The sequence below is a fragment of the Bufo bufo genome, chromosome 3 (assembly GCF_905171765.1).
Source record: "Bufo bufo chromosome 3, aBufBuf1.1, whole genome shotgun sequence".
NCBI classification, from domain to species: Eukaryota; Metazoa; Chordata; class Amphibia; order Anura; family Bufonidae; genus Bufo; species Bufo bufo.
In genome coordinates this window covers 442,422,483-442,448,237 of record NC_053391.1, presented here as the reverse complement: position 1 = coordinate 442,448,237, position 25,755 = coordinate 442,422,483, and the positions used below count along the sequence as shown (strand labels likewise).

The window sequence follows — 25,755 nt, the reverse complement described above, 5'->3', positions numbered from 1 at the left end:
CCCACGTGGTAAGGGTGGTGACGTCATCGCGCACATAGCAGGTTTTTTAAACCCCTAAGTGGAAGATTCTTATGCATTCTGTTTTAAGAATGTTATTATTTTCCGATATAACCATGTTATAATGGAAAATAATAAAATCACCCAAACACCAAACCCGGACTTCAGTGAAAAAGTCCGGGTTCGGGTTTGGGTACCCAAACTCGCAAAGTTCAGTATGAACCTGAACTTGGGTTCGCTCATCCCTAGTCCTTATCCTCATGAATTTATTTCCCAACAATGAAAGTATGATAGCCTTATATGAATAATTTAGATTCATTCCAATGCTAATAATTGCTTTTGTGATAACTAATAACTTTTAGTACCTGCCGTGTATGTAAATGAGGAATAGGAATGCTGAAAATGGTTACTGTGTAATTTATTTGTGTTTCTGTATGATCCTGATATTTTCATTATCTGTCTGGTCATTTCCAATCAATTGAACCATTTATGTCAGCCTAAAATATACCTCCTATGGGCAGGACTACTCCTGATGTACTCCATTTTATTTAACACTCCTCAACATTGAAATTGCAGCACCAAGAAGGACAAACCATAAGGTTATGCATATTGAGGAAGTTGTAGGTGTTGCTAAGATCTGCAGTTGATCAAATTGTTAGGCACCTAGCTCCAATCTGTGGCATATGGAACCTGGATTGAAAGCAAAGTTTTGAAACCTCAAAAATTGGATCAAGTCGTGTGGGATGCCTCCTGTTTGTCATCATGCTAGTTATCACCACTTGTCGTAACCTGAGAGGGACGGAATCTTTAAACTGAGAGACCTTGGTTTATCACTCTGGCAGATTACTGTGTCTAGGCTGAGATTTCAGTATTGTTTCAACACTGCGTGTCCATTGGTTGGGAGAACAACAATAAACTGGAATGACAGCAATAGATGCACAGAGGCAAACCTCTGAGGCACGGACGGATTGTCTGATTAGAAGAAAGGCGCATAGTGATCCATTCTGTACTGCAAATAAAATTGGACTCCTCATTCCAAGCTTAGGGCAGCAAACAGTGTCTACACAAACTATTAGAAGGCATTTGCAGGACATTAGGCTAGAGCCAGAGATGCAGCTACAGATGTTCCATTGACCTCACGGCACCACTCTCAAAGTCTATCATGGTACACAGTAAGACGGTAATGGAAGCTGGAATAGAGGTCTGTCCTCTACAGTGATGAGTCCATCTTTTGTCTTGGATGCAAAATGGCAATAAATTGGTCTGCAGACCATGTGGGCAAAGCCATGAAGAGGCCTTCACAAGGAAACATCACACTGGTCTTATTCCTAGGATTAAGTTGTGGAGTGGCAGATGTAACGTACAGTAGTCGGACGCCAATAGTCTTCATTTCAGGAACACTAACAGCTAACAGACATTACATTAATTTGTCATAGAACCAGTGGTATGGGCATTTCTCTATCGTGTACTGGGAGCCCACTTTAAACTGGACAACGCCAGGCTACAGTACATGTTGCTTGTGCTACGTACTTTTAGAAGCTTTCTTGGCTTAAACATGCTACCAAAGCCTACAGCGTCTCCAGATATTCCTCCCATTAAGCACATTAGATACGTCATTGGTCAGCAATTGCTAAAAGAGCTACCATAGCTGTCTGTCCTGTGATTTCATTTTAATTCCACAACTTTTCATTATTGGTGTTGCGATTTCATTGTTGAAGAGTGTAATTCACTGATTATAATTTGAAGCTGTAAAATTCTGATTCACAATTAGCATCACATGAAGTGACATGGTCACTTGATGTGAGGCAGCTTTGGACATTAAGTGTTTCCTGGCATCCTAAACAGGGCTTTTTCGTATTTTCCAGGCAGACTCTTCTATAGCCATTTTAAATGGTGTCACTTTACCCGAGCTTTGTTCATTTAAGCAGGAAAGGAAAACACTGTTTGTTCCTACCTTGGGTGCAGAGGGGCACTTCTGAGGGCACTTTTTCAGATTATACAAAGAGCCCTCAGAAGTGGGTATAGAGCTGAGGACATGGGTTGCTAGATCGCTGCTAGCACATCTGCAATACCCAGTCCACATAGCTCTGTGTGCTTTTATTGTGTATAAAAAACGATTTGATACATATGCAAATTAACCTGAGATGAGTCAGAGCTTGAAAATATAACTCTTCTCTGGTCACATAAGTAAGATATGACTCTTTTATGTTAATTTGCATATGTTTCAAATCGTTTTTTTTTAAAACCATAAAAGCACACAGAGCTATGGGGACTGGGTATTGAGGATGTGCTAGCGGCCATCTAGCAACCCATGTCCTCAGCTCTATACCCAAAATCCCGGTGACAGGTTCCCTTTAAGTCAAGAATCCCAACTTTAAATCAAAAATGTGGTTCTAGTCACAATCTATGTTGTATTAGAGTAGGTTAAAGTCAGAGCTGCATATACTGTAATTGCAGCTGTGACTTTAGCCGGTGTAGAGGAGAAGGAGGCTGGCGGGGGGCAAGGAAGCAGTATATAGGGGGAGTAGGAGGTTCACAGACATTTCTCCTGTCCCTGTATGGCTTTAGACATTAACCCTTCATGTTGTTAATAAGTGCCAAAAAACATGTTGAAATGTTAGGTTTACATGGTCCTATGTTCTTCAAGGATATATATATATATATATATATATATATTCTATTTCTTGCATCTATCTGAAAACTCCTTCAGATGGAAGAGATGTAGGAGAAAGCATTGTTAGACAATATGTTGGCAGCCACACTCGCCATTCTATTAGGATTTGTCAACTGTCTAGAGCTAATTGAGATGTATAAGTTTCACTTGTGGGTCTGGAGGTCACCCAGTCTAGATCCAGAGACGTGCAGATCATACGTGACAATTGACAGTTTAGTCTACTTACAGTCTGCCAGCTCTTTTAATAAGCTTGTCAACTTCACAATTATTGCCTGAGCATGCCTCCTGTGTATGCCTCATCTTCCCTTTGTCAGGTTGCCGTTGTTGATTTAGTAATTCTAGATGTCTATGAAGACATTTTAAAGTTCCAACTGTTGACCCCCTTGATTAAAGCCCAGGAAAGGAGTGTTATTCTATACAGTGTGTGTATTTAGTCTTTTGCTTAGCAGTTGTTTAAGCTTTAGCAAAGAAACCATCTGCCTCAATAGTTATCACCTCTGAAAGTGGTCAATTAATGTAAAACTGATTATACCATAATGCACAGAAGATCATACAGTAATCTTAAAAAAGCACAAAAAGCATGCCTCCCAACAGATCTAACTGGAGAGTTCCAGAATGACTGTCCTGGTCTCAGGATGGCTGCAGCATATTTGTGTCTTCAGGGCTGTATTTGTGTCCTCAGGGCTCAGTTACAGGTGGATGCAATAGTGAAGCAGGGATCCATGAGCCCATCTTGCTCCGATCTCGTACAGCAAGGAGAGAGAGTCTGCTAAGAGAGTGCTTCTCTCTTCTCATTGTAGAGATTGGTGGGGGTCTCGGCTCTCAAACCCCCAACAATCAAAACTTTTGATATGTCGCTATAACATGTCAAAAGTTTTCGGAAAGGACAGTGACCTTTTAAAGAAAATCTGTCACTTTGAAATTCACTGTTAAACTAAGCACAATGCCTTGTAGGTCTAGCTCAGCTCAATGTAAAGATTAAGCTCAGTTAGCAATCCATTGCTTCATTCTAAAGAAAAGTGCTTTTGGTTCATATGTAAAGTTAAGGGAAGATTTACCATTTCCCTACCCTATGGTTTTGGCGTAAAAATAAATAAATCGCAAAACCCAGTTGTGACCCCATTGTGACAAAATCTAGTTTACGAAAAAGTGGGCCCAAAATACATGGTCGTGAGTAAGGATCGTATTTTGGTATATGAAACACGTAGACTATAACGCTATCCTGTCTGTATGATGTCACGCTTGGATTTTATTATGCATGATTTTTGAACTATAAAGATGTAACGCTTTTTATTGGAAGCTGGACTTTTTTCCCTTTTTTCTAACCCCTTGATTATATAATGAATGGCATGTAAGAGATAGTTATGTTCTTATTTGTAGACTTTTTTTTGTTCTTGTTTTGTATATCACCTCCTGGCCACTTATCTATAATGTTTATTATTTGACCTGTAAAATATAAAACTACCAGTGTTGTTTTCAATCTCATTTTGTGTAACAACCTAAAGGAGAAAAGCTTTGCTCCAGAAATCATTCCTGCCCAATGTGTGCTTGGAGAAAAATAAAAGCACAATGGTATGGCTGGTATGAGAGAGGGTCAAGGAACACTCCAGCTGTTTGCCTTGCGTTCAGCAGCTGCAATATATTTTTATCATCAGGTTTTTATTTTATTTTTTTATGGGGGGGAAGTGATCCAATAAACGTAGAGAGATCAGCAGGTGGCTGGGGTTATCCAGGGGCTACATTAATAGACAAAAGAGCAAAGAGAAAATGAACACCTCTGTTCCAGGGCTGAACTTCTGTAATCATAATTGTGTTAATAGCTCCAGTAACCGAATTCTACTTATGAGGTTGTGCCAAAATCTTACATCATCTGATTCTCTATAAAACTCTCCATAGGACCACCAGCTCATTTTACTAACCATCATTACCAGGAAGATGATGATGATGACAGCTGTGGGAAACACTGATTTATTTGTCTTATCCACATGACATTATTCATTTGGATGAACAAATCTCTAGTAGCTTTAAAAGAGGGAAAATAGTCAAATGATGTTCATAAAGGCCTGTAACGTAAATATATTCTTCTTATATTATGCGTATGATAACCAGTACAAAAAAGTGTAAGGGTTAGTGTTGCTGCTGGAAACTACACAATAACTGCTGGTTTTCATTAATAAAGTCAGAAGATGAGGAAAGATGGCTTCGACCTCATGAAGGGGGGCCTTCCCATTTATCAACTTTGAGAATAATAGGCTAAACTAGATGGCCGAATTTATTTTTATTCAGCCTTACAAGCTATGGGGGTCATTTATGAAAGCGCATAAGTCAGTTGTGTGGCTTCAAAAGTGGTTTATGTTTAAGAGCTAAAAGTGATATTAGACCTGAATTACGGCTCATGCAAAAGTCGCAACCTACGTCAGGCAACCCCCTGGTGTACTGTTACACCTAAAGCTGTAAACCACATTGCACTCACGCCACATATTTTATTAAAGAGGGGTATTCCGGTTTTTAGAAGTTATCCCCTAGCCACAGGAGGTCCTACTGCTGGGACCCCTACCAGTCACGAGAACGGGGGCCCGGAACCCCCTGCAACCCCCCTGAAAAGAATGGAGCAGCCGGTCAGACATGCACCTGGCCGCTCCATTCATTTCTATAGGAGTCCCCACCGATCTGATAATTATCCCCCATCAATGATAAATCTGGAGTGAAACTCATTAACATAGCCACACCCACTTTTCCACCCACATTACAAAACTGGAGTGAGAGGTATAAAAAAATGCTGCATTTTTCCACAAGTGAGTGCAAAAAGTTGCAAAAGCCATATTTTGCAACTTTTTGATGCCAGAATTCTGGAGTGAAGGAATGATAAATCAGGGCTTTGGTGTTTACCGGCTGCTTGTGTAATAAACCGTAGACTGAGCAGGTGGTTACCTTCCCTTTACTCCACCATCTAGTAGAGGTGCTCCATGGCTGGCTCTCCTTCCTTGCTCTGTTTCTGGAACAGTTTCAGTGGCAGAAATCTGAAATTTATCAAGACAGTAGGCAATTAAAGCACAATCTAAGCTCTTGTAATAGGTGGTCACCTGGGCTGCTGTAAGTAGTGGCAAATCTTTTTTTGTGGTATACACAGCATCTAACAGTTACACTGTTCAGACCTCATTGACTATAATGGGACCCAGTGAGGATCTGCCTGGTTCCGGCATGAGTGCCAGGTTTCTGCCAGACAGAAACTGGTGCACGCAGCACAGTGGGGTCTGGTGTTGAACGGCAGTATCCAACTAGGCTGGATACAGTGAACTCTGGCAGGCTCTTCATCTGCTGGAACAGCCTGTCGGAAAGCAGGTGTGGAACTAGCCTAAGAGGAATAGTGTATAGCAGGGATCAGCAACCTCCGGCACGCCAGCTGTTAAGTTCACTTCTGTGGGAGTTACAAGAACTGCCGAGTAAGTGTGCATGCTAGGAGTTGTAGTTTCACAGCAGCTGGATTTCCGGAGGTTGCTAATCCCTGGTGTATAGTATAGCATTTACTAGTCTCTTTTTGCTGATTGAAAAAAATATATGTGTATCAGTCCAATCTAATACTAATTAATAGAGATTATGGGGGATATTTATCATCTCCCATGAGCCTGAAAATCTAGGATCTCTTTTGTAGTCTTGCATCCTACTTTTGTAAGGCATCTGAAAGGTACCCCTTAAAGGGGTTATGCCATGACTGATGTAATAAATAAAATTTAAATCAAACATCATATAGTACATGACATTCTCTTTCTAACAAAGCTAGAAGCAGCCATTTTCCTCACATGAATTCAGAAATCTCCCCATTTAATAATCCAATTGCTCTGCTAGATTTATTTCAGGCTGACAGCTCAGGGGATATGTCCTTCCTTTCTGTTGTAGCTCTCTCCCTGTAACTTCTGCAGTTTCTAACAGAAGATATGGCTGGTGGTAGCTGAAAATGTAAACTGAGCATCTGCGACCACCTCAGACGAAGAAATAAGGAAAAGACCAAACAGCAGGTGGCGCTATACAGAAACATTTTATTGAATAGCTCACTAACTGTACTACATTTTAAATTACATGCAGTTACCAAACTATGTAGATCCTGGTGCTGGTTTGAAAACTGTAGAATATTTTTCATGGCACAACCCCTTTAATTAATATAGTTGGCTTGTACAGTACATTGATGCACTTAATAACTGTCACACCTATGGTTGTTAAGTTATATCTTTGAAAAATGACATGTATATTTCTTCTCCTTTTCTAAATACATTGCTTTATTCTCACAGGTGACAATTTAATAAGTTCACAGAACAGAGAAGCCATTGTAGACTAAGCCATGAAACCGAACGTAAAACAATGGAAACAACTCATGCTATTTGGAATCTGCGCTTGGGGCTTATTGTTTTTGGTGATCTTCATCTACTTCACAGACAACAACTCAGTGGAACCAGTGCCAAGCACATTCTCTTACTTAGAAGATAAAAAAGCCCTACCAATTCAAGGAAAGCAGAGGGCAATCATGGGGGCTCTTCAGGACCCATCTCTATCCTACGCCAATGATGAGCACAGTCTTGTTAATGAAGACATTTTGAACTCATTTAAGTCTGGCCCAGGTAGTCTTAAAACTATAGCTGATATAGAAAATTATTTTGAAAGTGAAGATGAGTTTTTAAGATCAAAGAAAAAAAAGGCCCTTGTCCATGGAGACTCTAATCAGGCTGTAAAATATCACCAAAACTCACACTCTCGGCACAGAAAAAACCGAAGGAACGTACGTCGCAAAAAACAGCATATGATTGAAGAGTCGGATGAGTGGAATGGTTTCTCTTCAACCATGTCCAAGTCATTTCTTCAGAAGCTGTGGAAAGGCAACGTTTCATCCAAAATGCTGACACCTCGTTTGCAGAAAGCTAGGAGAGAGTACCTTAGAGCAAACAAACTTGGGGTAAGCTTTTCAGGAAAACAGAATTCAAGAAAACTGAGTGCCCAAGAACTGCTCTGCATCCTGAAAAAGCGAGCTCATGTAAGAATGTTGGATGGCAAAGAGGCCCCATTCTCAAATTTAGGATGGGAAAAGTACTTTCCTCGAATACCACTAAATAAACTGTATCCACGAGGATTTTCTACTTGTGCTGTTGTTTCCTCTGCTGGAGCTATACTGAACTCTTCACTTGGTGCAGAAATTGGTAAGTTTTTGTTTTGGTGCTGACTATGCTACCAGATGAAAACAATAAAGTAAGGTGGAATTCATTTATAGTTTGTCAACGGCATAACCTATTTCCTCATTTTCACAATATATAGTTCTAATTTTTGTAAACTGTAGCAAAACATGGTTATATTCTCCATTTTAAGGTTAGATGCATCTTCACATTCACAACAGTCGTGATTACAAATCTGATACTTTTTGCTCATATTCCAAACAATGTTTCTTAATGGTAACAGACTGCAACTCCTGTGCCATCTAATCCTGTAGTTATACTACCTGCTTTCTGTCCTCTACTTCTTGCTAATACATGTTCAGAGGACACTTGTCTGATTTAGGGTTTAGCTGTGTGCAGATGAGGTGCTGGCTTAATTATCATCCAATTATGTCTGAAAGGTCGAACATTGACCAAAAACAGTGATGGTTAACCTCCACCCCTCCAACTGTGGTGAAACTTTGACTCCCAGCATGCTCTATTCATTTCTATGAACAGCCAAGCCAAGCATCTTGGGAGTTGTAGTTTTATCACAGCTGGAGTGCTGGAGGTTAGCCATCACAGACCTATAGGATAGCTACCTTACATCTGGTGGCATTACAGGGAGTGCAGAATTATTAGGCAAGTTGTATTTTTGAGGATTAATTTTATTATTGAACAACAACCATGTTCTTAATGAACCCAAAAAACTCATTAATATCAAAGCTGAATATTTTTGGAAGTAGTTTTTAGTTTGTTTTTGTTTTTAGTTTTAGCTATTTTAGGGGGATATCTGTGTGTGCAGGTGACTATTACTGTGCATAATTATTAGGCAACTTAACAAAAAACAAATATATACCCATTTAAATTATTTATTTTTACCAGTGAAACCAATATAACATCTCAACATTCACAAATATACATTTCTGACATTCAAAAACAAAACAAAAACAAATCAGTGACCAATATAGCCACCTTTCTTTGCAAGGACACTCAAAAGCCTGCCATCCATGGATTCTGTCAGTGTTTTGATCTGTTCACCATCAACATTGCGTGCAGCAGCAACCACAGCCTCCCAGACACTGTTCAGAGAGGTGTACTGTTTTCCCTCCTTGTAAATCTCACATTTGATGATGGACCACAGGTTCTCAATGGGGTTCAGATCAGGTGAACAAGGAGGCCATGTCATTAGATTTTCTTCTTTTATACCCTTTCTTGCCAGCCACGCTGTGGAGTACTTGGACGCGTGTGATGGAGCATTGTCCTGCATGAAAATCATGTTTTTCTTGAAGGATGCAGACTTCTTCCTGTACCACTGCTTGAAGAAGGTGTCTTCCAGAAACTGGCAGTAGGACTGGGAGTTGAGCTTGACTCCATCCTCAACCCGAAAAGGCCCCACAAGCTCATCTTTGATGATACCAGCCCAAACCAGTACTCCACCTCCACCTTGCTGGCGTCTGAGTCGGACTGGAGCTCTCTGCCCTTTACCAATCCAGCCACGGGCCCATCCATCTGGCCCATCAAGACTCACTCTCATTTCATCAGTCCATAAAACCTTAGAAAAATCAGTCTTGAGATATTTCTTGGCCCAGTCTTGACGTTTCAGCTTGTGTGTCTTGTTCAGTGGTGGTCGTCTTTCAGCCTTTCTTACCTTGGCCATGTCTCTGAGTATTGCACACCTTGTGCTTTTGGGCACTCCAGTGATGTTGCAGCTCTGAAATATGGCCAAACTGGTGGCAAGTGGCATCTTGGCAGCTGCACGCTTGACTTTTCTCAGTTCATGGGCAGTTATTTTGCGCCTTGGTTTTTCCACACGCTTCTTGCGACCCTGTTGACTATTTTGAATGAAACGCTTGATTGTTCGATGATCACGCTTCAGAAGCTTTGCAATTTTAAGAGTGCTGCAAGATATCTCACTATTTTTGACTTTTCTGAGCCTGTCAAGTCCTTCTTTTGACCCATTTTGCCAAAGGAAAGGAAGTTGCCTAATAATTATGCACACCTAATATAGGGTGTTGATGTCATTAGACCACACCCCTTCTCATTACAGAGATGCACATCACCTAATATGCTTAATTGGTAGTAGGCTTTCGAGCCTATACAGCTTGGAGTAAGACAACATGCATAAAGAGGATGATGTGGTCAAAATACTCATTTGCCTAATAATTCTGCACTCCCTGTAGAGCATTGTCTGGCCTATAAGACTCCTCACACTGTTTAGGTGCTCACCGTAAGGAGATATTGTATTCACCTAATCTTGGGTTTATTCACCCTTTACGTTCATTTGGTGGCATTTGTTTTTGAAAATTGTGATAAAACTCTCAATTTTGGAAAAATGCTTCAAAAACAGTGATACGACTGTGACATGTAAGCCTCTAAGTAGTATGATTAAGTGGGTTGTGCGGGCAGTATATATTGATGACCTATCTTCAGAATAGGTCATCAGTATATGATCAGTGGAGGTCCTACTCCTGGCAACCCATCGATTATCTGTTTAAAGAGGAAGCAGCACTCTATGTGAGCGCTACTTCTGCTTCATTACACTGCCCGTCTCATCTCAGAAATCTTGGCAGCACAATGTAATTACAGGTTTAATTGTAATTACACAGCGCAGTTTAATAAAGAGGAAGCAGCACTCGCATGGAGCGCCTCCACTTCTTCTAACGGTTGATCCAACTCCCACCGATCAGATATTGATGACCTACTGCCTGCACAACCCCTTTAAAACATTTTCATTTGACATTATGTAAGGGTTACTGAGTTTTCAAAAAAAGTTTTGATATATCATAGAGACATATCAAAGGTTTTGATCGGTGGGGGAGTGCTGAGACCCTGACCGATCCCTAGAAAAAAGAGAGAGAGGCCCTCATATAAATCTGCTTGCTGCCGTATATGGGCTCAATAGAAGTCGATGGACCCATCTCGAATCCATCCTCTGCAGCAAGGAGAGAGAGAGTTCTTCTCTGTCCTTATTATAGGGGCAGTAGGGGTCTCAGCATTCAGACCCCAACCTATCAAAACTTAAATTGCTATGTCTCTATATAATATCCCCAAAAAATTGTCAACTCAGTGACCTTTTAAAATATGCAAATATGTAGTGTAGACATAAAAAGAGAATTGACTCTCTGTGACCAAGACTCTTAATTGCTTGTTCTGTTAAGACTGCTTGATATAACAGCGCTCTGAAGGTCAGTGTAAACTGTAAATACGTAATAAAATAGTATTTCATCCTTTCTTCTAGAGGATCGAAAATCCTTCCAAAAATAAATATCACTTTCCTGACCTATTTAATATATAAAAAGAAAGAGGAGCTATGAGGGGAATTGCTTACACAGCGCTAGCAAGTCCCCATCATGAAATTAGCTTCTGCAAAAATAGCCTTAGGGGCTACTCTCCACAGGAATGCTTTTCAGTGTGGTATATGCCAAATAAAATTGTATGCTTTCTTTATTGTATTTTTTTATATTACATGTCTTGAGTGGAAGATGAATGAGGATAAATGCATCTAGGTTTTTGGAATGCCATTTCTTGTGCTTTTGTGCCTCGCTTGTTCATTCCAGCTCATTTTCTGCACTGTAAAAGTTGCTTGAAAAATGGGAAGAGTGACCGGATCACGAAAGGGCATCAAATTCTCTAGAGATACACACTGCAAAACACAGAATTGAAATCGACTTTCACTATAGTATGATAATTGTTCGGAAATACAAAGACTTCTATACATGTATTTTTACATGTGAAACTTTATACTTTATACCTGTACTTTTATTGGGCTCTGTTCACTTTAGTGTCGCGGCTTCCATTTTTAGTGGAGCCATGACATAATCAGTGAATTTTTAGCAAATGGTTCATAATGAATTCTGATCCATTCCATTGATTTATAATGCGGTTCCGTAGTTGCCCTGGGAAAAAAAAAATTAAACATGGCCAATGTTATAGGCAGGTTGACCAAAGGTGCGGGCCAACACAAGTAGATAGGCCCAACTTATGTAGCTGGGGTCAGCAGAACCAAATACCACAGTGCAGCACAAAATACTGCCCCAGCAGAACCAAATACCACAATGCAGCACTAAATACTTCCTTAGCAGAAACAAATACCACAGTGCAGAACAATATACTGCCCCAGCAGAACCAGATACCACAGTGCAGCACAATATACTGCCCCAGCAGAACCAAATACCACAGTGCAGCACAATATACTGCCCCAGCAGAACCAGATACCACAGTGCAGCACAATATACTGCCCCAGCAGAACCAGATACCACAGTGCAGCACAATATACTGCCCCAGCAGAACCAAATACCACAGTGCAGCACAATATACTGCCCCAGCAGAACCAGATACCACAGTGCAGCACAATATACTGCCCCAGCAGAACCAAATACCACAGTGCAGCACAATTTACTGCCCCAGCAGAACCAAATACCACAGTGCAGCACAATATACTGCCCCAGCAGAACCAGATACCACAGTGCAGCACAATATACTGCCCCAGCAGAACCAAATACCACAGTGCAGCACAATATACTGCCCCAGCAGAACCAGATACCACAGTGCAGCACAATATACTGCCCCAGCAGAACCAAATACCACAGTGCAGCACAATTTACTGCCCCAGCAGAACCAAATACCACAGTGCAGCACAATATACTGCCCCAGCAGAACCAAATACCACAGTGCAGCACAATATACTGCCCCAGCAGAACCAAATACCACAGTGCAGCACAATATACTGCCCCAGCAGAACCAAATACCACAGTGCAGCACAATATACTCCCCCAGCAGAAACAAATACCACAGTGCAGCACAATATACTGCCCCAGCAGAACCAAATACCACAATGCAGCACTAAATACTTTCTCAGCAGAAACAAATACCACAGTGCAGAACAATATACTGCCCCAGCAGAACCAAATACCACAGTGCAGAACAATATACTGCCCCAGCAGAACCAAATACCACAATGCAGCACTAAATACTTCCTCAGCAGAACCAAATGCCACACTGCAGCACAATATACTGCCCCAGCAGAAACAAATACCACAGTGCAGAACAATATACTGCCCCAGCAGAACCAAATACCACAATGCAGCACAACATACTTCCTCAGCAGAACCAAATGCCACAGTGCAGCACAATATACTGCCCCAACAATACCAAATACCACAGTGCAGAACAACATACTGCCCCAGCAGAACCAAATACCACAGTTCAGAACAATATATTGCCCCAGCAGAACCAAATACCACAGTGCAGAACAACATACTGCCCCAGCAGAACCAAATACTGCAGTGCAGAACAATATACTGCCCCAGCAGAAACAAATACCACAGTGCAGAACAATATACTGCCCCAGCAGAACCAAATACCACAATGCAGCACAACATACTTCCTCAGAAGAACCAAATGCCACAGTGCAGCACAATATACTGCCCCAACAATACCAAATACCACAGTGCAGCACAATATACTGCCCCAGCAGAACCAAATACCACAGTGCAGCACAATATACTGCCCCAGCAGAACCAAATACCACAGTGCAGCACAATATACTGCCCCAGCAGAACCAAATACCACAGTGCAGCACAAAATACTGCCCCAGCAAAACCAAATACCACAGTGCAGCACAAAATACTGCCCCATCAGAAGCAAGTGCCACAGTGCAGCACAATATACTGCCCTAGGAGGAATATGCAATATACTGCAGTGCAGAACAATATACTGCCCCAGCAGAAACAAATACCACAGTGCAGAACAATATACTGCCCCAGCAGAACCAAATACCACAATGCAGCACAACATACTTCCTCAGAAGAACCAAATGCCACAGTGCAGCACAATATACTGCCCCAACAATACCAAATACCACAGTGCAGCACAATATACTGCCCCAGCAGAACCAAATACCACAGTGCAGCACAATATACTGCCCCAGCAGAACCAAATACCACAGTGCAGCACAATATACTGCCCCAGCAGAACCAAATACCACAGTGCAGCACAAAATACTGCCCCAGCAAAACCAAATACCACAGTGCAGCACAACATACTTCCTCAGCAGAACCAAATGCCACAGTGCAGCACAATATACTGCCCCAACAATACCAAATACCACAGTGCAGAACAACATACTGCCCCAGCAGAACCAAATACCACAGTTCAGAACAATATATTGCCCCAGCAGAACCAAATACCACAGTGCAGAACAATATATTGCCCCAGCAGAACCAAATACCACAGTGCAGAACAACATACTGCCCCAGCAGAACCAAATACTGCAGTGCAGAACAATATACTGCCCCAGCAGAAACAAATACCACAGTGCAGAACAATATACTGCCCCAGCAGAACCAAATACCACAATGCAGCACAACATACTTCCTCAGAACAACCAAATGCCACAGTACAGCACAATATACTGCCCCAACAATACCAAATACCACAGTGCAGCACAATATACTGCCCCAGCAGAACCAAATACCACAGTGCAGCACAATATACTGCCCCAGCAGAACCAAATACCACAGTGCAGCACAATATACTGCCCCAGCAGAACCAAATACCACAGTGCAGCACAAAATACTGCCCCAGCAAAACCAAATACCACAGTGCAGCACAAAATACTGCCCCATCAGAAGCAAGTACCACAGTGCAGCACAATATACTGCCCTAGGAGGAATAAATAGCAGCACAAAACACCTTTCCAGGTGCTTGCCTCTCTGTGGTGGCCACATTCTGTCCTACTCTAGTTGTCTCCAACAGGCCGAACTGGATGGACAAATGTCTTTTTTCGGCCTTTATGTTACTAGATATGGAGGTGTGGGCTCAGAAGGTGAGACGGTACCTGTCCTACCTTCAGTATGCTACATGGTCTTTCACCGCTAACAAACATGCAGTAGAACACCTATTACTGTACATCCAGTGATGTCTGAGAATGACGATACATTTGAATGCAGGAGGGCAGCTGCCATCCACTATCCGAGTTCATCCATACCTTACAATCTCGGCGTAAATTAACAATGGAAACATCAAGTTGTTATGTTCCTAGCCAGCGGCCATGAGGAAGACTTGGGAAGGTCACTGGGCATCGGCATACCAGGAGCCTGCCTGTTAGGGTCTATGGCCTGTCCGCTATTGATGGGGTCCATCAGGTTTATCATGGTGCCATATGAGCAATTACTTAACTGGAACAAATATTTTCTAAAGCCTAACATACGGTAACTAAAATAAAACACAAAACCAAACTGTGGTAGAAAATTGGCCGTGGTCCTTTATTAACCACCTCAGCCCCCAGTGCTTAAACACCCTGAAAGACCAGGCCACTTTTTACACTTCTGACCTACACTACTTTCACCGTTTATTGCTCGGTCATGCAACTTACCACCCAAATGAATTTTACCTCCTTTTCTTCTCACTAATAGAGCTTTCATTTGGTGGTATTTCATTGCTGCTGACATTTTTACTTTTTTTGTTATTAATCGAAATTTAACGATTTTTTTTGCAAAAAAATGACATTTTTCACTTTCAGTTGTAAAATTTTGCAAAAAAAAACGACATCCATATAGAAATTTTGCTCTAAATTTATAGTTCTACATGTCTTTGATAAAAAAAAAATGTTTGGGTAGAAAAAAAATGGTTTGGGTAAAAGTTATAGCGTTTACAAACTATGGTACAAAAATGTGAATTTCCGCTTTTTGAAGCAGCTCTGACTTTCTGAGCACCTGTCATGTTTCCTGAGGTTCTACAATGCCCAGACAGTACAAACACCCCACAAATGACCCCATTTCTGAAAGTACACACCCTAAGGTATTCGCTGATGGGCACAGTGAGTTCATAGAACTTTTTATTTTTTGTCACAAGTTAGCGGAAAATGATGATTTTTTTTTTTTTTTTTTTTTTTTCTTACAAAGTCTCATATTCCACTAACTTGTGACAAAAAATAAAAACTTCCATGAACTCACTATGCCCATCAGCGAATACCTTGGGGTCTCTTCTTTCCAAAATGGGGTCACTTGTGGGGTAGTTATACTGCCCTGGCATTCTAGGGGCCCAAATGTGTGGTAAGGAGTTTGAAATCAAATTCAGTAAAAAATGACGAGTGAAATCCGAAAGGTGCTCTTTGGAATATGGGCCCCTTTGCCCACCTAGGCTGCAAAAAAGTGTCACACATCTGGTATCGCCGTACTCAGGAGAAGTTGAGGAATGTGTTTTGGGGTGTCTTTTTACATATACCCATGCTGGGTGAGATAAATATCTTGGTCAAATGACAACTTTGTATAAAAAAATGGGAAAAGTTGTCTTTTGCCAAGATATTTCTCTCACCCAGCATGGGTATATATAAAATGACACCCCAAAACACATTCCCCACCTTCTCCTGAGTACGGAGATACCAGATGTGTGACACTTTTTTGCAGCCTAGGTGGGCAAAGGGGCCCATATTCCAAAGAGCACCTTTCGGATTTCACTCGTCATTTTTTACTGAATTTGATTTCAAACTCCTTACCACACATTTGGGCCCCTAGAATGCCAGGGCAGTATAACTACCCCACAAGTGACCCTATTTTGGAAAGAAGACACCCCAAGGTATTCCGTGAGGGGCATGGCGAGTTCCTAGAATTTTTTATTTTTTGTCACAAGTTAGTGGAAAATGATGATTTTTTTTTTTATTTTTTTTTTCATACAAAGTCTCATATTCCACTAACTTGTGACAAAAAATAAAAACTTCCATGAACTCACTATGCCCATCAGCGAATACCTTGGGGTCTCTTCTTTCCAAAATGGGGTCACTTGTGGGGTAGTTATACTGCCCTGGCATTCTAGGGGCCCAAATGTGTGGTAAGGAGTTTGAAATCAAATTCTGTAAAAATTGACCTGTGAAATCCGAAAGGTGCTCTTTGGAATATGGGCCCCTTTGCCCACCTAGGCTGCAAAAAAGTGTCACACATCTGGTATCTCTGTATTCAGGAGAAGTTGAGGAATGTGTTTTGGGGTGTCTTTTTACATATACCCATGCTGGGTGAGATAAATATCTTGGTCAAATGCCAACTTTGTATAAAAAAATGGGAAAAGTTGTCGTTTGCCAAGATATTTCTCTCACCCAGCATGGGTATATGTAAAATGACACCCCAAAACACATTCCCCACCTTCTCCTGAGTACGGCAATACCAGATGTGTGACACTTTTTTGCAGCCTAGGTGGGCAAAGGGGCCCATATTCCAAAGAGCACCTTTCGGATTTCACAGGTCAATTTTTACAGAATTTGATTTCAAACTCCTTACCACACATTTGGGCCCCTAGAATGCCAGGGCAGTATAACTACCCCACAAGTGACCCCATTTTGGAAAGAAGACACCCCAAGGTATTCGCTGATGGGCATAGTGAGTTCATGGAAGTTTTTATTTTTTGTCACAAGTTAGTGGAATATGAGACTTTGTATGAAAAAAAAAAAAAAAAAAAAAAATCAGCATTTTCCACTAACTTGTGACAAAAAATAAAAAATTCTAGGAACTCGCCATGCCCCTCACGGAATACCTTGGGGTGTCTTCTTTCTAAAATGGGGTCACTTGTGTGGTAGTTATACTGCCCTGGCATTTTCCAGGGGCCCTAATGTGTGTTAGGTAGGTAAATGACCTGTGAAATCCTAAAGGTGCTCTTTGGAATATGGGCCCCTTTGCCCACCTAGGCTGCAAAAAAGTGTCACACATGTGGTATCGCCGTATTCAGGAGAAGTTGGGGAATGTGTTTTGGGGTGTCATTTTACATATACCCTTGCTGGGTGAGAGAAATATCTTGGCAAAAGACAACTTTTCCCATTTTTTTATACAAAGTTGGCATTTGACCAAGATATTTCTCTCACCCAGCATGGGTATATGTAAAATGACACCCCAAAACACATTCCCCAACTTCTCCTGAGTACGGCGATACCAGATGTGTGACACTTTTTTGCAGCCTAGATGCGCAAAGGTGCCCAAATTCCTTTTAGGAGGGCATTTTTAGACATTTGGATACCAGACTTCTTCTCACGCTTTGGGGCCCCTAGAATGCCAGGGCAGTATAAATACCCCACATGTGACCCCATTTTGGAAAGAAGACACCCCAAGGTATTCAATGAGGGGCATGGCGAGTTCATAGAAATTTTTTTTTTTTGGCACAAGTTAGCGGAAATTGATATTTTTTATTTTTTTCTCACAAAGTCTCCCGTTCCGCTAACTTGGGACAAAAATTTCAATCTTTCATGGACTCAATATGCCCCTCACGGAATACCTGGGGGTGTCTTCTTTCCGAAATGGGGTCACATGTGGGGTATTTATACTGCCCTGGCATTCTAGGGGCCCTAAAGCGTGAGAAGAAGTCTGGAATATACATGTCTAAAAAATTTTACGCATTTGGATTCCGTGAGGGGTATGGTGAGTTCATGTGAGATTTTATTTTTTGACACAAGTTAGTGGAATATGAGACTTTGTAAGAAAAAAATAAATAAATTCCGCTAACTTGGGCCAAAAAAATGTCTGAATGGAGCCTTACAGAGGGTGATCAATGACAGGGGGGTGATCAATGACAGGGGGGGTGATCAATGACAGGGGGGGTGATCAATGACAGGGGGGTGATCAGGGAGTCTATATGGGGTGATAACCACAGTCATTGATCACGCCCGTGTAAGGCTTCATTCAGACGTCCGTATGCGTTTTGCGGATCCGATCCATCTATCAGTGCATCCGTAAAAATCATGCGGACATCTGAATGGAGCTTTACAGGGGGGTAATCAATGACAGGGGGGTGATCAGGGAGTCTATATGGGGTGATCAGGGAGTCTATATGGGGTGATCACCACAGTCATTGATCATGCCCCTGTAAGGCTTCATTCAGACGTCCGGATGCGTTTTGCGGATCCGATCCATCTATCAGTGGATCCGTAAAAATCATGCGGACGTCTGAATGGAGCTTTACAGGGGGGTAATCAATGACAGGGGGGTAATCAATGACAGGGGGGTGATCAGGGAGTCTATATGGGGTGATCACCACAGTCATTGATCATGCCCCTGTAAGGCTTCATTCAGACGTCCGGATGCGTTTTGCGGATCCGATCCATCTATCAGTGCATCCGTAAAAATCATGCGGACATCTGAATGGAGCTTTACAGGGGGGTGATCAATGACAGGGGTGTAATCAATGACAGGGGGGTGATCAGGGAGTCTATATGGGGTGATAACCACAGTCATTGATCACGCCCCTGTAAGGCTTCATTCAGACGTCCGTATGCGTTTTGCGGATCCGATCCATCTATCAGTGCATCCGTAAAAATCATGCGGACATCTGAATGGAGCTTTACAGGGGGGTAATCAATGACAGGGGGGTGATCAGGGAGTCTATATGGGGTGATCACCACAGTCATTGATCATGCCCCTGTAAGGCTTCATTCAGACGTCCGGATGCGTTTTGCGGATCCGATCCATCTATCAGTGGATCCGTAAAAATCATGCGGACGTCTGAATGGAGCTTTACAGGGGGGTGATCAATGACAGGGGTGTAATCAATGACAGGGGGGTGATCAGGGAGTCTATATGGGGTGATAACCACAGTCATTGATCATGCCCCTGTAAGGCTTCATTCAGACGTCCGGATGCGTTTTGCGGATCCGATCCATCTATCAGTGCATCCGTAAAAATCATGCGGACATCTGAATGGAGCTTTACAGGGGGGTGATCAATGACAGGGGTGTAATCAATGACAGGGGGGTGATCAGGGAGTCTATATGGGGTGATAACCACAGTCATTGATCACGCCCCTGTAAGGCTTCATTCAGACGTCCGGATGCGTTTTGCGGATCGGATCCATCTATCAGTGCATCCATAAAAATCATGCGGACATCTGAATGGAGCTTTACAGGGGGGTGATCAGGGAGTCTATATGGGGTGATCACCACAGTCATTGATCATGCCCCTGTAAGGCTTCATTCAGACGTCCGGATGCGTTTTGCGGATCGGATCCATCTATCAGTGCATCCGTAAAAATCATGCGGACATCTGAATGGAGCTTTACAGGGGGGTGATCAGGGAGTCTATATGGGGTGATCACCACAGTCATTGATCATGCCCCTGTAAAGCTTCATTCAGACGTCCGGATGCGTTTTGCGGATCGGATCCATCTATCAGTGCATCCGTAAAAATCATGCGGACATCTGAATGGAGCTTTACAGGGGGGTGATCAGGGAGTCTATATGGGGTGATCACCACAGTCATTGATCATGCCCCTGTAAAGCTTCATTCAGACGTCCGGATGCGTTTTGCGGATCGGATCCATCTATCAGTGCATCCGTAAAAATCATGCGGACATCTGAATGGAGCTTTACAGGGGGGTGATCAGGGAGTCTATATGGGGTGATCACCACAGTCATTGATCATGCCCCTGTAAAGCTTCATTCAGACGTCCGGATGCGTTTTGCGGATCGGATCCATCTATCAGTGGATCCGTAAAAATCATGCGGACGTCTGAATGGAGCTTTACAGGGGGGTAATCAATGACAGGGGTGTAATCAATGACAGGGGGGTGATCAGGGAGTCTATATGGGGTGATAACCACAGTCATTGATCACGCCCCTGTAAGGCTTCATTCAGACGTCCGGATGCGTTTTGCGGATCCGATCCATCTATCAGTGGATCCGTAAAAATCATGCGGACGTCTGAATGGAGCTTTACAGGGGGTTGATCAATGACAGGGGGGTAATCAATGACAGGGGGGTGATCAGGGAGTCTATATGGGGTGATCAGGGGCTAATAAGGGGTTAATAAGTGACGGGGGGGGGGTGTAGTGTAGTGTAGTGGTGCTTGGTGGGACTTTACTGAGCTACCTGTGTCCTCTGGTGGTCGATCCAAACAAAGGGGACCACCAGAGGACCAGGTAGCAGGTATATTAGACGCTGTTATCAAAACAGCGTCTAATATACCTGTTAGGGTTAAAAAAAAACACATCTCCAGCCTGCCAGCGAACGATCGCCGCTGGCAGGCTGGAGATCAACTCTCTTACCTTCCGTTCCTGTGAGCGCGCGCGCCTGTGTGCGCGCGTTCACAGGAAATCTCGCGTCTCGCGAGATGACGCGCCGGCGCGTCCAGGAGGAATGAATCAACCACCTCCAGGACGCGTCTGTGCGTACAGCGGTCCGGAGGTGGTTAAGGGTTACATAAATATAATACTGCTGATAATAATAACCATCAATAATTAAATAACCAATCAATAAATACTCATTAAATATTCATTAAGTCCACAATTGTCCCCCCAGCAAAGCTGGGTGACTAACCCCCCTCTAATACCGGACCACGACTTTAAAAAAATTTTTATAAAGGGGGAGGGCGGGCGGGACGACGTCCTCTTCTTCCAGGCTCCGCGGTGGACAAGCTCCGGACCTGATGCGACCCTCCTTAAATACTTAAATTTCCTGCCCTAGAACATTTTTCTCCAATCAGCAACTGGCAGAAAACAGGTACCTCAGCAACAGGTAGGCAACCAGGTACCAATCAGAATCATTAGTCAGATTTACCTCAGAACACTGAAAAAGAACACACATTAATATACAGAAAAGGTGGGAAAAAAGGGGGAGAAAATGGAAATTAAACCAAACTACTACTCCCATTATGCTCAATGCCACCATGGTGGGCATTCAGTATACACTTCTGTGCCCACTATCATTATATCAGGTAATATCATTGCTGCGTTTGCTATTCTAACCATCAAATAGCTGAACGGAGACCAGAATTGATGTGAAGAGAGCTTTACATGTGAAGACATATTGGGGTTAATGTATAAATTTGATAAATTTTTACTTGATAAAAGTATTTGCGTGTTCCTTAATATAAAGAAGTTCAATGACTAAGCAGTGTAAGTTCTGTGACACAGAAATACATGAAAGGCAATTTATTTGCTATAGGCCTCATGCACACGACCGTTCCGTTTTTTTGCGGTCCGCAATCCGCGGATACGCAAAAAACGGAAGCCGCCGTGTTGCCTTCCGCAATTTGGGGAACGGAACGGGTGGCGGCAATATAAATGCCTATTCTTGTCCGCAAAGCGTGGACAAGGAAAGGACATGTTATATTTTTTTGGAACAGAGCCACGGATGCGAACAGCAAACGGAGTGCTGTCCGCATCTTTTGCGGCCCCATTGAAGTGAATGGGACCCAAACAACGGCCGTGTGCATGAGGCCATAGTAGAAGAAATTCTGACATTGTACACAGTAAATGGAAATCATTCTCCATTTATCATGCCATATAAAATGTAATCTTTTAAAAAGAGTGCTCTGGACAAACTGTAGACACGGTGTTGTGTTTAGAGCAGGGCATGACACAGGGATCCAAAGAACACTAATGAGGGAAGCCTTGTGTCATGCTCCACCCACTCAGGCCCTGAACTAGGCACAACACAGTAGTCCAGGGTTGCAATGAGTTAGGCAGGGTAGGCATGTACTCAGAGAGGGGGTCATTTATCAAACTGGTGTAAAGTAGAACTGGCTTAGTTGCCCATAGCAACCAATTAGATTCCACCTTTCATATTCCAAAGGAGCTGTTCAAAATGAAAGGTGGAATCTGATTGGTTGCTATGGTCAACTAAGCCAGTTCTACTTTACACCAGTTTGATAAATGACCCCCAGAGTCTTTAAATGTGCCAGAATGAGAACTTTAGGGGACATTTATCAATAATGGCATAAAATACAAATGTTACAAATCAAATTTACCTCATATGTTAAAAGGTGCACGCCACTTGTAAAATGTGACTTTTTAAAATATAAACTTGATTATCCGCCTATTTCACTTGATTTGCGGCATTTTAACTCCTAAAAAGTACTAAAATGCACCATTTCAGCCACCCCTGCCCAGACCACACATTTTTTGAAGCATATTTGCGACCTTTCCTGTGGTAAATTGCGGCTTTTGTCTCAGACTCGGGACGTTTTTGTCATTGTTTTGTTTTTGCTGATTGACAATTTACTGACAAAACCCTGCTGTTTAGCTCATTGATATCATCCTGATTTAATACTTACCTATCACTTGTTCCCACCACGAGTTGTTTTTTCTTTTCATAAATGCGCCTTTCTGCCTTAAATGCGACTTTTTACACAAACCACCACCACATAAGCTGGCTTAATTGTCTGCAACAATTTGAGTTATTTCTGCTGATAAGGGAACTTTCACACTTGCGGCAGAGGATTTTGGATCCGTCAAAACGTATGCAAACTGATGGCATTTGTCAGATGGATCAGGATCCTGATCCGTATGACAAATGCATTGAAATGCCGGATCCGTCTCTCAGGTGTCATCCGGAAAAACGGATCCGGCATTTTTCCCCCACATTTTTTGCTGTCTGAGCATGCGCAGACCGCAATGCCGGATCCGGCATTAATGCATGTCAATGGGAAAAAATGCCGGATCCGACATTGTGGCAAGTGTTCCGGAATTGTGGACGGAGATAAAACCGAAGCATGCTGCAGTATTATCTCCGTCCTGAACAGTCAAAAAGACTGAAGTGAAGACATCCTGATGCATCCTGAACGGATTGCTCTCCATTCAGAATGCATGGGGATATACCTGATCAGTTCTTTTCCGGTATACAGCCCCTAGGATGGAACTCAGTGCCGGAAAAAATAACGCAAGTGTGAAAGTACCCTAGGAGGAAGATAAATGAAGGCGTAATATGCGCCAATTTGATAGCCCCGCCCCCTTTTACATTTATAACTCATTTCTGGTGTGATGCATTCTTTATGGTGAAAATTCAGGAGAAAACAGTTGATATATTAGACGCAACTCAAAATGCTATTCTTTTTGGTGCATTTTACGCCATAATTCTGGCGCAGCGTGCTTAGTAAATGTCCCCCATTGTCTCAGATTGGATGATAAATCTGGTGCATGTATAGACTGCCGTCTAAAAGTTTAGTTTATTTTATTTCAAATTTTGTCAATAGCGTATGTGCGCCAATGCATTAGTTTTGCCCAGAATGTACCTCTTTCTATTTTCTCATATACAGCATATAAAGGTAATAGACAGTAACTGGACTCGGCATAGAGCAAAAGAACTGGCCATTTGATTTGATTAGGCACCATATATTGCTCCATAAAGTTAGGATTCACGGATACTTCCACAATAACGGCTACCAATTTCTTGATTAACAGATTTGCCAGTCTACAGAGTACAAGGGAAGAAAATGATTAAATGCTTCCTAACTGGCAAAGCTGGAAAATGTACTCGTCTCTAAACATAGCTACAGATGAGGAGGAACAAGCTAAAATCAGGGAAGATATTTAAGGTGAGGCTAAACGAGGCAGCTATGAAATGTCAAAGAGCACCTGTTAGCAGGGTCAACCCTATTAAATCAGACATACTGCCCGACAGGTTGATCCTGCTCATTAAAACAATACCTGTCTTGTGAAAATCGGTTGTGGAGTACCCGAGAAAACTACTTTTATTCCATATGCAAATTTTGGCAACTGATTTTTAAAATACTTGCATCATTTTAAGTAGGGATCGACCGATATTGATTTTTTAGGGCCGATACCGATAATTTGTGAACTTTCAGGCCGATAGCCGATAATTTATACCGATATTCTGGGAATTTTCATTTTTGAGAAAAAAAAAAAATTCCTACACAAATCTGCTGAAAATTTATATGTTCATTGTTAATGTGTATTTTTTTGTTTATTGTTAATGTGTATTTTTTTTTTATAAGTCTTTTTCATTTATACTTAATATTTTTGTGTTTTTTTTTTTTACTAACTTTTAGCCCCCTTAGGGACTAGAACCCTTGTCCTATTCCCCCTGATAGATCTCTATCAGGGTGAATAGGATCTCACACTGTCCCTGCTGCTCTGTGCTTTGTGCACACAGCAGAATGGAGCTTACCATGGCAGCCAGGGCTTCAATAGCGTCCTGGCTGCCATGGTAACCGATCGGAGCCCCAGGCTTACACAGCTGGGGCTCCGATCGGAGGAGCAGGGGAGAGGGGACCCTGTGGCCACTGCCACCAATGAGTAATATGAGTAATACTGGGTGGGGGGGGGGGGGGGGCACTGCGCCACCAATGTTTTTACTATTGGCCGGGATTGGGGTGGGGGCGCACTGCGCCACCAATGATTAATACTGGGGGGCTTAGGGGGGGGGGGGGGGGGCGGCGCACTGCGCCACCAATGAAGATAAGTCTCTCATTCATATACAGGAGGCGGGAGCTGGCTGCAGAATCCCATAGCCGGCTCCCGACCTCTATGAGCGGTAGCTGCGATCCGTGGCACCTGAGGAGTTAACTACCGCGGATCGCAGCTATCGCTCATAGAGGTCGGGAGCCGGCTATGGGATTCTGCAGCCAGCTCCCGCCTCCTGTATATGAATGAATGAAAGGCTTATCTTCATTGGTGGCACAGCGGCCACAGCCCCTCCCCTCCTCTTGTCTTCTCTTCTGTCATTGGCGGCAGCGGCAGCAGCAGCAGCACAGGGGGAGGAGACACTGCTTCCTTCTCCCCTGTGCTGCGGAGGGAACACAGAACGCGCTGAGAGCAGCGCGTTCTGTGTTCCCCATACGTTATCGGTATATCGGCAAAATAGATGCCGATAACGTTCAAAATCCTCAATATCGGCCGATAATATCGGCCAAACCGATAATCGGTCGATCCCTAATTTTAAGTAGCAGGATCAATGATATCAGGCAGTATGCTTGGTTTGATAGGGTTGATCCTGCTGACAAGCTGATGCTTAGTAGATGCCAGAAAACAGCTCTTTGTTGGGCCATTCGTTTATTGTTCCGTGTACTTGTCGTAAATGAATTGCTAACAGTTTGCAATTAAGGTTCAGATGGGTGTTACCAGTTGGGGCTGTGTCCCTGCACAGTCTCCCATTATCAATCAGTGCTGCCATTGGCAAACTGCACAGAGACA

General features: G+C 42.7%; 1 protein-coding gene across 1 annotated transcript in view; it reads left to right on the top strand.

Annotated features, from left to right (window-relative positions):
* Window positions 1–25,755, top strand: part of ST6GAL2 (ST6 beta-galactoside alpha-2,6-sialyltransferase 2) — a 167,801-nt gene that overhangs the window by 98,960 nt on the left and 43,086 nt on the right. Inside the window, exon 3 of the mRNA XM_040425058.1 lies at window positions 6,958–7,857. Coding sequence (XP_040280992.1) covers window positions 7,008–7,857 — 850 coding nt within the window. The 5' untranslated portion in view covers window positions 6,958–7,007. The remainder of the gene's footprint in view (window positions 1–6,957; window positions 7,858–25,755) is intronic.